The following is a 12,529-nucleotide window of genomic DNA, read 5'->3' as shown; positions in this document are numbered from 1 at the left end:
TTCCCTCCGCTTCAAGTGTACTTAACGTGCCGGGGCAGTGCAAGTAGTCGACTCGGGTGATGATCCTAGGAAGCCCTCCAAGGAAGCGGGGAAGTGAGCCAGGGAGGAAAGGCGTTGTGAGAAGATCCCACCTTGTCTGAGGGGACTGGTCTCCAGCTCCCCGTGGCCTCAGCCTCCGTCATTGGGTCATCGTGACCACTGACGCCTGCAAACCCGGGCGGGGGCCCCGGGAGGGCGGCGGGCGCGGGAAGAGACAGGCTGAGACCAGTAGTCTCTAGACGCGGTTTTCCCGGGTCTAGTGCAAAATCGCAGAGCTGCGCTCGGGTCTGAGCGATCTGGTGTCTTCTGTGTGTGGGAGGCCACGGTTCCTTAACTTTCTGGCACAGGTAGCTGTTTTCCAGATAAAACTCAAGATTGTTCTGCTGCTGGTACATCTATCTGTTTGATCTGGAATTTGCCCCGAAGCCTGGTTCTGTCTGCCAGCCGAATGGATCACACTGGGGTGTGTGTGTGTGTGTGTGTGTGTGTGTGTGCGCATGAAGTCCTTTTTTTTTCTTTTCAAGAGGTTTTAAATTCCAGGATCTTTTTAAAAATTTTTTTTTTCAACGTTTTTATTTATTTTTGGGACAGAGAGAGACAGAGCATGAACGGGGGAGGGGCAGAGAGAGAGGGAGACACAGAATCAGAAACAGGCTCCAGGCTCTGAGCCATCAGCCCAGAGCCTGACGTGGGGCTCGAACTCACAGACCGCGAGATCGTGACCTGGCTGAAGTCGGACGCTTAACCGACTGCGCCACCCAGGCGCCCCTAAATTCCAGGATCTTAAAAAAATTGTGGGAAAATACACGTAACACCAACTTTGCCATTTTATAATTTTTTTTTCAACGTTTATTTATTTTTGGGACAGAGAGAGACAGAGCATGAACGGGGGAGGGGCAGAGAGAGAGGGAGACACAGAATCGGAAACAGGCTCCAGGCTCCGAGCCATCAGCCCAGAGCCCGACGCGGGGCTCGAACTCCCGGACCGCGAGATCGTGACCTGGCTGAAGTCGGACGCTTAACCGACTGCGCCACCCAGGCGCCCCATCCAGCTTTGCCATTTTAATCGTTTTAAGGGCACGGTTCCGTGGCATTTAAGCGCATTCCCACTGCTGTGGGACCGTCCCCACCGTCCATCTCCAGAGGTTTCTGTCTTGCAGGATGGAAGCTCTGTCTCCGTGAAACGGTCACCCTCCAGCCCTCCCCCACCGTTCCCTGCTGCCACCTTCCCACTTGCCTCGAATTTGGTGACTCTGGCGGACCTCACAGAAGCGGAATCACACAGCGTCCGTCCTTTCGCGACTGGCTTGTTCCGCTCAGCGCAGCGTCCTTGAGGTCCGTCCAGGTCGTGGCAGGTGTCGGAGGCTGACGACTGCTCCGGGGCTCTGATCGACCCCGTGGTGCGCATCTGGTCGTTCGTGGGTGGACACCTGGCTCGCACGTTTTGGCTGCCGGGAATCGCCCTGCCGTGAACACAGTGAGGGCCTGTTTGCCAAAGTCTCTTGGAGACGCTGCTTTCCCTTCCCGTGGGGATTTGCCAGACGCGGAATTGTGGGGTCACATGGTGATTCCAGTTTCAAGCGTTCGAGGGCTCACTCCGGTCCTAAAGGCCCCTTAACCCATCTCTGGGTGGTGGTGTTCGCTCCTTCTAGCTGAGCCGCACTCCCTTCTGGATCCTGTAACTGGAATACCAGACAGGAGGCAGCCACTGTTAGCACATTTTTTTTTTAATTTTTAATGTTTATTTATTTTTGAGAGAGAGAGAGAGAGAGAGAGAGTGAGTAGGGGAGGGGTAGAGACAGAGGGAGACACAGAATCCGAAGCGGGCTCCAGGCTCCGAGCCGTCGGCACAGAGCCCGACGCGGGGCTCGAACTCACGAACCCTGAGATCGTGACCCGAGCCGAAGTCAGATGCTTAATCGACTGAGCCACCCAGGTGCCCCTAACACATTTTCTATTAGCTGGCGCAGGAGGGGAGACGGGGAAAGAACCCATCCACACCTACAACAGCCCTTGTTCCTGTGGTTCCAGTGGGACAGGTGAGGCCTCCTTTCCCTCTGCCCATCCCGGACCGTTCCCTTTGCCCTCTGCGCCCTCGGGGGGCCCGCCTCTTGGGGGTTGCTGGGGTTCCCCACACATACGTACCGGGACACGGGAGCTCTGAGGGGAGCCTCAGAGGCTCTCCTGGGGTCCAGGCACACACTCCCTACTGCCTGCTAGGCCCCAGGACCAGGCATCCCAGACAGCATCGTAACCCCCTTCTTGGTTCAGAGCCCGGACTGCATCCTAGGGTCCTGCAAAGTTTTGTCACCCAGTCATCAAAAGGGCCACCCCTTCACTCAGCAATACCTAGGATGATGGGAAACGAGGCGGGACGGAGGCCGGTGGGCAAAAGCCTACCGATGCACTGCATTCGTGCAGGAGGGGGTTCCCCGAGCAGAAGCGGTTGTATGACTTGCGTGGGGACCAAGGCGTTTCCTCAAGTCCACGGACGGTGATTGTGTCGGGGATTCCTTGCAAGCGGGGCAGGCATAGTCACGCTAAGGGCGGGTGGTGGTTCCAGGAAAAACAACCGTCCCTTCCATGACGGGGGAAGGGGCCCGCCGAAATCAACCTGCCACCCAAGTGGCTGGCCGTCCTCTGGGGAAGGGTGTCCGATCCGGGGCGCCCGGCTCTCGGCCCCGGCTGAGCTGTATCAGCTTGGATGGGGGGACAGCAGGGAGGCGCGGAGCCACGCGGAGCAGGGCGGCGGAAGGCGCGGGCCGACCCACATCGGAGGGCGTCACCTTGTCCACTTGACTGCGGGGGCCTCTTCTGGGAAGCTGGCCTCACACTTTGTGCCCACTGAAATCGCTCCTTCCTGCCCGTGCCTCCTCCCCAGACCTCCTGTGACCAAAAGCGTTCCTTCCGAGTCCCTCCGGTCCCTTAGACCCCGCCAACGAGGCGGTGTCGACCCACATCTCTGACCATCTCTCCTTCCGAGCAAAATGAGAAACCCGGGCGCTGTTGGAAATTCTTTAACGGAATTTTCTCTAATGTTTACTTTTGTGGGGTGGGGGAGGGGCCGAGAGAGAGGGAGACACAGAGTCCGAAGCAGGCCCCGGGCTCCGAGCTGTCGGCACGGAGCCCGACGCGGGGCTCGAACTCACGGACCGCGAGATCGTGACCTGAGCCGAAGTCGGTCGCTCAACCGACTGACTGAGCCACCCAGGCGCCCCTGGAGGCACTTGACTCTACGGTACTTGCTGGAAGGCGGGTTCGGGCCTGCACAGCCCGGACGCCCCCGCTAATCACTGTCTTGACAAAGTGCGGATCCCATCATGCCTCTGTGTTCCCCTCCAGCAGCGAATGTAGAAGGTCTTACTGTTCCGCCTTCAAGGTCAGGGGCTCCGGGGGTGGCCAGCCCGGAGCATCTCCCTCATAATGAGGAATGTCCGGGGGGCCTTGACGTCCTTGGAGGGCTGGTCACGAAGGAGGGAGGGGACGAGCTGCTCGGGTATAAAAGCTCACGGCCCCCAGATCCCCGCAGCGGGTGCTCTGTTCGGTCGGCCGTTCCTGGACGCCCTGTACGTAAGTTCCCCCGATAAGCCTGTGTCTCGATTTCTGTCTCCAGGTCTGTTCTTTGGTCTCACTGGGTTGTCACCCACCCGTGGCTTAGAGTCTGCCCGGTGTGGCTGCACAGGCTCCACATGACTGCAGTTGACTGTTTAGGTACTGATTTGGAGGGACACGTGTGTGGATGCCAGTGTCCCATTCACTCCTGGCAACGAGGTGCCTGTAAATGTAACCAGGGCAGAGACCTCATGCCGGACTCTCGTCCCCAAGCCGCACTTCTGTTACAGAAAACGGCGTCCGCCCGAGTCTGATCAAGAAAACAGAGGGGTGCCTGCGGGGGCTCTGTGGGTTGAGCGTCCGACTTCGGCTCAGGTCACGATCTCGCGGTCTGTGGGTTCGAGCCCCACGTCGGGCTCTGGGCTGACAGCTCAGAGCCTGGAGCCTAATTTGGATTCTGTGTCTCCCCCTCTCTCTGCCCCTCCCCTGCTCATGCTCTCTCTCTCTCTCTCTCTTTCAAAAGTAAATACAGATTAAAAAAAAAAAAGAAAAGAAAACAGACCCTCTCCTTGTGTTCCAGAAATAAGGACCTTAATGTGGAAATCGAGGCTTGTGTGAATGTAAGAGGAGGTTTGGGGGAAAGGTCTGGAAATCCCAGAGGATAAGGGAAGCAGTCCCTGTGCACCTTGACCCAAAGCCCCAGAGCAGAGGGGAAACGCAGGTCAGGGAGGGGGCTGGAGGCCACCACCTTTGGCCACCACGGGTGGCCCGGGAGGGGTGTTCAGAGCCACCGCATGGCTCCTCCCCAGGGCCACGTGGAAACCCCTGGAGACGTCCGTGAGGCTGTTGTACCTGGTGCCAAACATCCAGACAATTCTGCCTTCCTTACACCTTACAAACCTTTAAAAAAAATTATTTTAATGTTTATTTATTGTTGAGAGAGAGACAGAGACAGAGCGTGAGCAGGGGAGGGACAGATAGAGAGAGAGGGAGACACAGCATCCGAAGCAGGCTCCAGGCTCCGAGCCGTCAGCACAGAGCCCGACGCGGGGCTCGAACCCACGAGCCGCGAGATCGTGACCGGAGCCGAAGTCGGACGCCCCACCGACGGAGCCCGCCCCAGGCGCCCCTTCATTTTCAAGGTTCCTGCTTTTGTTTGTAGAACTCATTGTCTCCCACGTTCCTTTCTGGTTTTGTTCTCATTTCTTAATTTCCTCTCCTGTTTTCATTCTTTCTGCAGCCACCTCTTTCGAAATTGTCCTTTTCTCCGATCGCTTCACTTCTGTGCTTGTTCTAATTCTGGCTTAGGCTCTTCGGTCGTGATATTTCTAAATATCTCAAATGGTAGTTATTATTCAGCCCTAAAAAAGAAGGAACTCCGGCCAGTTACAATAACGTGGGTGGATTTGGAGGCCCTTGTGCCGAGTGGAATCCGTCAGAGACGCAAATGCTGTGTGATCTCACCTGCACGCAGAATCTGAAAAAAATCCAAACTCGGGGCGCCTGGGGGGGGGGCTCGGTCGGTGGGGCGTCCAGCTTCGGCTCGGGTCACGATCTCACGGTCCGTGGGTTCGAGCCCCGCGTCGGGCTCTGTGCTGACGGCTCGGAGCCTGGAGCCTGTTTCCGATTCTGTGTCTCCCTCTCTCTCCGCCCCTCCCCCGTTTGCACTCCACCTCTGTCTCTCTCAAAAATAAATACCTCTTTAAAAAAGATAATAACAAAACCCAAACTTGCAGACACAGAACAGATCGGTGGTTGCCAGAGGTGGGGGGAAGGGGACTGGGGGACGTGAGCGAAGGGGGTCAAAAGGGACGGACGTCCAGTTACCGGACGAGCTCTGGGGATGCCAACGTCTTAACAATAAGTAAAACGACCGCTCATTTGGAAATGTCACACGTGCTCCGTTTGGAGGGCGCGTCCTCGCGGCCGGTCTTCACGGGCTGGGGAGGGCCGTCGCTGTTCCCCGTCGTCTCTTTCGCGGTGTCTCTGTGTGGGTTTTGACCGTGGTTCTTTTCTGCTGCTCGGGTATCTCCCGGCGAGGTGAGGTTTTGCGACTACTGGGAAGGAGGCGGGGGGCCGCGAACTGTCCCTCTTTCAGGACCCCTGCCCATCGGAGGCGACCCCCAGCCGGTTCCTCTCCGAGGTTTTGCTTTGTCAGCTCAAGACGGCTCGGGCACCGAGACCTTGCCGCCACCTGCTTGGGCTGATGGCCTGTGTGTCCCCTTCGAGTTCCTGCTCTCCGAAGGGGCCGCCAAGCTTGCCGGCCGGTCCTCGGCTGACTTCCCTTCCCGTCCTCTCCTGCGCCGGCTCGCAGCCCGTGGGCGACTCGCCCCTGCCCCCTCGCACGTGCCGCCTCGTTCCGCCGTGCGTTTTGGGTGTTGCTCTCCCGAGGTGCCCTGCCCGTTTTTACGGGGCAGTCTGGGGAGATCAAGAAACGATAGCATCACTGTTCCCTCTCCCCCCACCTGCCTTCAAGCCCCGCTTGCTAAGCAGCAGCAGAAACATCTGCTCTGAAAGCCAAAGGGTTGATGACAGCTCGCAGCCGACCATTCTTCAGTAGAAACAAGCAGTGCCAGAGAGCTGAGCACGAAGTGTGTGGGCATCCTGGTCTTTCCAGGCCCCCGGCACCAGACCGCAGAGGCCCTGCGAAGAGAGCCGCGAGCAGGCCCACCATGTACTGTGGCTGGGTTGCGCACTGCTCAAGTGCGCCTGGCTGACAGGCTGGGTGAGGCTCGTGCTGTTTGCTGAGCCCTGGGTTCCGTCCTGGGCTGCACCCCTACACCCCGACGGCTTCCCTGACTCTGGGGGAGGCTGCGACTCCCCGTCTTTGGGGCCTCTTTCTGCAGTGGGATTCCCTGCGGGAGGGGAGGGCAGCCGGCAAAGTGTAGGCTGGGCCCAAGGTCTTTCCCTGCACCCAAGTGAATGCATGTCCCCCTGGCTCCAAAGTCCCTTCCGGCAGAAATGCGGACTTTCCTCGCTTCTGTCTTCACCGGTGGTGTCTGCGGCCGCCCTGGGGAGGGAGCTTCAGGAATCAGAAGCAGGCAGACCCTCAGCCAGGCCAGAAGCTGGGCATCAAAGGAGCCTAACCAGTTAGGGAGCCCCTGGAACGTCCCGGCTCAGCTCAGGTGGGGAGTTCCCGGCAGAGGGACGCCCCTCCCGGAAGGGTCCCCTCAACCTTCCCAGCCCCACCCCAGGCACGGACTGCTCAGTTCCCCGGTTGGCGCGGCCCCTTCCAACCTCCAGGCCTGTGCTCACGCGATTCTCTCTACCTGCTGTGCCTTGGAAACCTCCCGTGCGTCCTTCAGGCTCCAGCTCAGACGTCACCTCTTCCAGGAAGCCTTCCCGTAAAGCCTCGCTCCTCACCCACACTCAGTTCGTTACTCTTTCCTGAACACGGCCACTGCCCCACTGCTTCCGTTCAGCGTGGGTAGCTTTGGTCAGTCGTCCAACAAACGTTGGCCGAGTACCTACTACGGATTCAGCCTCCGAGGGGAGCCCCCTGGGGGTGGGTGAGACAATCCCGGCTCCTGGCCCCCCGAGAGCACGCAGTCCGGTCGTAAGTGCTCTGTGCCCATCTGCCCCTTCCCGGGGATGACACCGTGGCGGACCCCGTGCTGACCCCCATGCCCCGTGAGGACCCCACTTGATGCAGGGTGAGTGTCTCCAGTGAGGCACCCACGGTCGGCTCCAAAGGCATCCCTCTCCGAGCGACTGGTCGGTTCCGGCTGCCAGGATGCTGCCGGCTCTCTGCGGGGCTCGCATGGCCCATCCGCCCCCCGAGGGACAGGTGGGGACCCCCGCTCCCCCCACAGAGCAAACCTTGCCCTCGAACCTCCAGGTCCCCTGGCCTGGCTTGGGCTCTTGCAGGTCAAGGCAGGACCAGTCCTCCCAGCCTGGCTGATCACCAGTGCCTCCTTGGCCTCCAGTCCTGGTCGCCCCCCGCCCCCCCCCCCCCCCCCCCCCCCCACTTCCAGACTCCAGGCCCTGGGATTCCCGGTCCTGGTCTCTGCCCCGTGGGCCTGGGACGTGCCCAGGAGCCCTGGGCAGCTGGCCTGGCAGCGAGCTCAAAGTCCAGGCCGCATTCTGGATGGTTCTGGGGTCTGCTTCCGTGCCTGGCCCAGTGTCTCTTGCTTAGTCCCTCTGACTTTCCTGCAGCCCCGAGGCGGGCCTCCCCACAGGGCTTCCTTTCTGTGCTGTGGCACCCCAAACTTTTCTCTCCCTGCCTGGGCCTCATCGTGTCCCACCCACGGCCCTCTCAAGGCACGGGGTGTTGGCGGGGGACGTGTTTCTGCCACGTACCCCCTGGCACTCGTCCCGTGATCCCCAGGAGGCGTCCGGTCTCCTGGATGGGGGTGGGGGTCTGCTTCCTGCTCCTTCTCATCCACCACCCCAACCCCAGCCCACCACGCTTCGAGAGCACAAACCCCGTCGGGTCTCTGTCCCCCACCCTGACCCTCCAGCAGCCCTGCCCTGGATCCGCACCCTCAGCACGGATGCCGGGCCGCGCGGGGTCTGCTGCTGTCCCCTCACGTCACCTCGGGCCCTCCCCTCAAGGGCACTGTCCTCAGCCCGCTGTCGCTCCCTCCACACGCCACGCCTCCTCCTGCCCCACTCTGACCATCTCGTCCTCATCCTTCAGACCTCAGCTAAAATGTCACCTCCTCCCAGAAGCCCTCCTTGACCATCTCATCTAAAGGTGGCCCCGCCACCATGCTTGATGTAATTCGCTTACCATAAAACCTACCCTTTTGAAAAAAGTTTATTTTATTTTCTTTTTGAGAGAGAGAGAGAGAGAGAGAGACAGAGACAGAGACAGAGAGAAAGGGGGGGAGGGGCAGAGAGAGAGAATTTCAAGCAGGCTCTGCACTTTCAGCATGGAGCCCAGTGTGGGGCTCGAACCCACGAACTGTGGGACCATGAGCCGAGCCGAAGCCCGACGCTTAACTGAGCCACCCGAGGTGCCTCCCACATTTACCTTTCCAAAGTGCACAGTTCAGCTGTTTTTAGTATAGGCGCGCGGTCGTGCAGACGCCACAGCTGTCTAATTCCAGAACGTTCTCACCACTCCAAAAGAAACCTCGAGCCCACTGGCGGTCGGTCCCCACCCTGCCTCCTCCAGGCCCAGCTCCCACTACCCTCCCTCTGTCTCTGTGGACTTACCTACTCTGGACGTTTCACACAAGCGAGCCTGCCTTCCTCCACTCGGCAGAATTGTTTTTCAGACTCAGCTCTTCGCCTGGCTTTGTGGCTGAAAAATATGCCATTGCCTGGACACGTCCTGTTTTGTCTGCCCATCCGTCGGTCCCTCCGTGCACGGATGCCACGGATGCTTTTTCACTTCCCCGAGTCCCTTCTCATTTCCGATTTCCTAGACGGCTCGCCGCCTCCGAGAGAGAAGGCCTGGCTGGGCGCTCCTCGCTGCGCCCCGGAGCCCCGCACACGGGGTGCTCAGCGAGCAGGGGCGTGGCGGGACGGTCGCAGCGGCTGCCCCTGGCGTCCGATGGTGGCGTTGCGCGCTCACGGATCCCGGCCAGGCTGATAGGACAGGGACAGGCTAGGACAGCCTCTCAGGCAGGTGGGACTGTGCCCGGGTAGCTGGGGGCACATCTGCTTCCTTGACCATAGAGGGTCTCGTTCTGCGAGGTCCCCGCTGAGACTGAGCCCCGTTGCTGCCGGCTGGTAATGTGCCTTCTGTGGCTTCCTTCCCTTCCCTGGCTTCTCCAGCTTGCCTCCAGCCCTGTGTTGGGGGCTGCACCCCGGGCCCCCAGCCCAGGAAGACGTGCTTGTGCTTGGGTCTGACCTGGCAGGGCCCCAGATTCCGCCCAGCTCGCCAGCCTTCCACGTGGCCAGACTGGGTCCGGACTCTCCCAGACCCTCACTCCAGGCTCGCCACCCTCGGGCCTTCTCCCCAGGGCGGCACCCCAACCCCGCACGCCCCGCCCCCCCTCCCGCCCCCTGTCACCCACAGCCCCTCCCTTGGCTGCCGCCCCGAGCCGCGCCGTCCCCAGCACCGCAAATGATGTGGGTCTCCCCAGATCTTTGCGTGGGTCATGTGTGAGAGCGCTGAGAATAGCAAGGCTGTGGCCTGGGCCGCATTTCGTTGTGCCAGGGGGTTGTCCCCGGGGCCCTGACGAGGGGCTTGCTCACTAGCGCCCCTGCAGGCGGCCGCAGGCTCAGCAGCCGGGCTCTCCCAGTGTCCGGCCAGGCTAGGCCGGGCCGCTGTGTGACTGCGGACAGAGCACGTGGCCTCTCTGAGCCTCAGTTTCCTCAGACACAACAGTGGAAAAATTTCTGCTCTGTTCTCAGCAGCGTTTTCGAGACTGAAGAGTGACAAGGGATTTGGGAATTCTTCGTTATCTTAAAAGCCCGTGAGCACCTTCCTGTATTATTCCACAGCGCCTGAGGCAGTCCTGGCGTGGTAGGTGGGCAGCAGGTGGGTGGACGAATGAGTGAAGGAATGAATAAAACCCACAAATAGGGGCACCCGGGTGGCTCAGTCGGTTAAGCGTCAGACTTTGGCTCAGGTCATGATCTCGCAGTTTGTGATCTCGTGGTCGGATCCTCTGCCCCTCCCCCGCTCATTCTCTCTCTCTCTCTCTCTTTCAAAATAAAAATAAATAAATAAATAAATAAATAAATAGTTTATTTATTTTGAGAGAGAGAGAGACAGAGAGGGACAATCCCAAGCAGGCTCCACACTGTCAGCGCAGAGCCCGATGCGGGGCTTGAACTCACAGACTGCGAGATCATGACCTGAGCGGAAACTAAGAGTCAGATGCTTAACCGACTGAGCCACCCAGGTGCCCCTAAATAAACTTAAAAAGCCCCATAAAGCCACCTTTAGAAACACCTACGTGGGCACATGCTCCCTGCTCGTGCAGGTAAGGAGGGACCCCAGCCCCATGGAGGGGGGTGGGGGCGAGTGGCCTGAGGTGCCCAGGAAAGAAGGGAATATGACCAAGAAGCATCCAGAGCAGGTGCAGGGTGCCTGACCTGTGACGCCTGTGTCTCCAGGCTGCAAGGACATTGGGCTGCTGTTGTGATCTCCCATATACCCCTGCAGCCTCACCAGGAAGTTTCCATAATTCCCCCTAGAAAACAAATGGGGAAACAAACAGCGAGGTTGTTGGCACTTTGCCCCAAGTAACATATCTCCAGGCATGTGTTTGGGAACCGAGGGGGGCATTGTTTTTTTTTTTTTTCTTTAATGTTTATTTAGAGAGAGAGAGAGAGAGAGAGAGAGAGTGCACTCGCACAAGTAGGGGACAGGCAGAGAGAGAGAGAGAGAGAGAGAGAGAGAGAGAAACATGAGCAGGCAAGGGGCAGAGAGAAAGGGAGAGAGAATCCCAGGCAGGCTCCAAACTGTCCTTTCCGAGCCTGACACGGGGCTCGAACTCACGAACCGTGAGATCATGACCTGAGCCCGAACCAAGAATCTGATGAGCAACCCACTGAGCCACCCAGGTGCTCCCAGGGGCCCATTTCTGATTTTCAAGCCAAGTTTCAAGCAACCTCCAGGTGGGTGTCCTGGGAGAAAAAGTTCCCTGTCGACGGTGCAAGCCTCCGCCAGTGGCCCCGGTGTGACGTGAAGCGATCCTCAGGCTGAGCCCGCGTCGGTGTCCCCACCCAGAGGACGCCCTTCTCCACTGCACGTCCCTGGGGACACTGGCAAACGCAGCTGCGTGGTGGGGGGTGTGTGCAGGGGGAGGCGGCGGAGAGGGCGCTGTCCCCCGGTGAGTCTCAGGTTTGCTCTCTTGCCTGGGGGCAGGGCAGGCCCCGGATTTCGTGCCAAGCCTCCCCGTCTCATCTACTCCGCGCACTGCCGGCTCTGACTTTGCCCCAGCGCCTCCTCTGGGCTGGCCTCGTCTCGCAATCCAGGCCGGTGCCAGGGCCCCGCCTGGCCCCTCCCCAGGCCTGATGTGCTGTGGCCTTCCCCGCCCGGGGCTGAGTCACTGTCCCCCTTCATCCCGTGCTGGGTGGGTCCTGTGCTCGTGGACTGAGCTGAGGGCCGGTGAGGGCTGTTTTCGGACGCGGTGCTTCTAGCCCCCTGGGGCGATGCAACCTTGGGAGGAATGTCACTGAGACCCTCCAGCCTCAGTTTCCTCATCTGCCGACAGGGAAGAGGGACAGCCGTCGTGGCCCACAGGACTGATGGGAGAACAGGCAACTGTGGTGTGGGAGATGACCTGAGGGGCACAGGAATGAACACGAAAACAAAGCCTTGTCCCCTCTTGTGGCTGGCATCCTTCAGAGATGAGCCCCCGCAGCCCCCCACCTGGTGTTCCTGCTTCCCTCCTGTGACCCCCCTCCCCTTGAGGGAACCTGGGGACCCTCACCAACAGGACACAGCAGGAGTGAAGGGGCCGGGTTATAAGGACTGTGGCTGCTACCTTGCTAGTCCTGTCTCTCTGGCTTTTCTCTCTAGACCGCACTGACGACCGGCCGGGACGTGAACTACTCTAGCAAGAGGCCTGCGTGGCAGGGAATGGAGGCCCTCAGCCCTGCAGCCACCGAGGGAGACTTGAACCTCGAGATGGGTGCGGCCTTGCTGGACCCCTTGATTGCCGCCTTCGAGAGACTCAGAGCCGGGGCGGCCCGTGGCCAAGCTGCTTTCCGATTCCAGCCTAAGAAAAACCGAGAGACAATTGATGTGCTGTTAAGTTTTTGTTTGTTTGTTTGTGTGTTTTTTTATTCATTTTGGAGAGATAGAGAGTGTGAGCCGGGGAGGGGCAGAGAGAGAGGGAGACACAGAACCCGAAGCGGGATCCAGGCTCCGAGCCGTCAGCACAGGGCCCGACGCGGGGCTCGAACCCACGGACTGCGAGATCACGACCTGAGCTGAAGTCAGACGCTCAACCGACTGAGCCCCCCGGGCGCCCCTTATGATTGATGTGCGCCTAAACCATGAAGTTTTGGGTTTGTTTGTTATGCGGCAGTA

General features: G+C 59.7%; 1 protein-coding gene across 1 annotated transcript in view; it reads left to right on the top strand.

The window, feature by feature from the left end:
- The window catches only part of IGHMBP2 (immunoglobulin mu DNA binding protein 2), a 96,817-nt gene extending 84,561 nt beyond the window's left edge, over positions 1-12,256 (top strand). The window contains exon 14 of the mRNA XM_086676665.1: positions 12,017-12,256. Within this exon, the coding sequence (XP_086532791.1) occupies positions 12,017-12,054 (38 nt within the window). The 3' untranslated portion in view covers positions 12,055-12,256. The remainder of the gene's footprint in view (positions 1-12,016) is intronic.
- Positions 12,257-12,529: the final 273 nt, after the last annotated feature.

Source organism: Puma concolor, chromosome D1 (genome assembly GCF_028749965.1).
Source record: "Puma concolor isolate L17-30 chromosome D1, mPumCon1.1.hap2, whole genome shotgun sequence".
NCBI lineage: Eukaryota > Metazoa > Chordata > Mammalia > Carnivora > Felidae > Puma > Puma concolor.
Note: the sequence above shows the minus strand (reverse complement) of the source record. Positions and strands in the feature narration are given on the sequence as shown.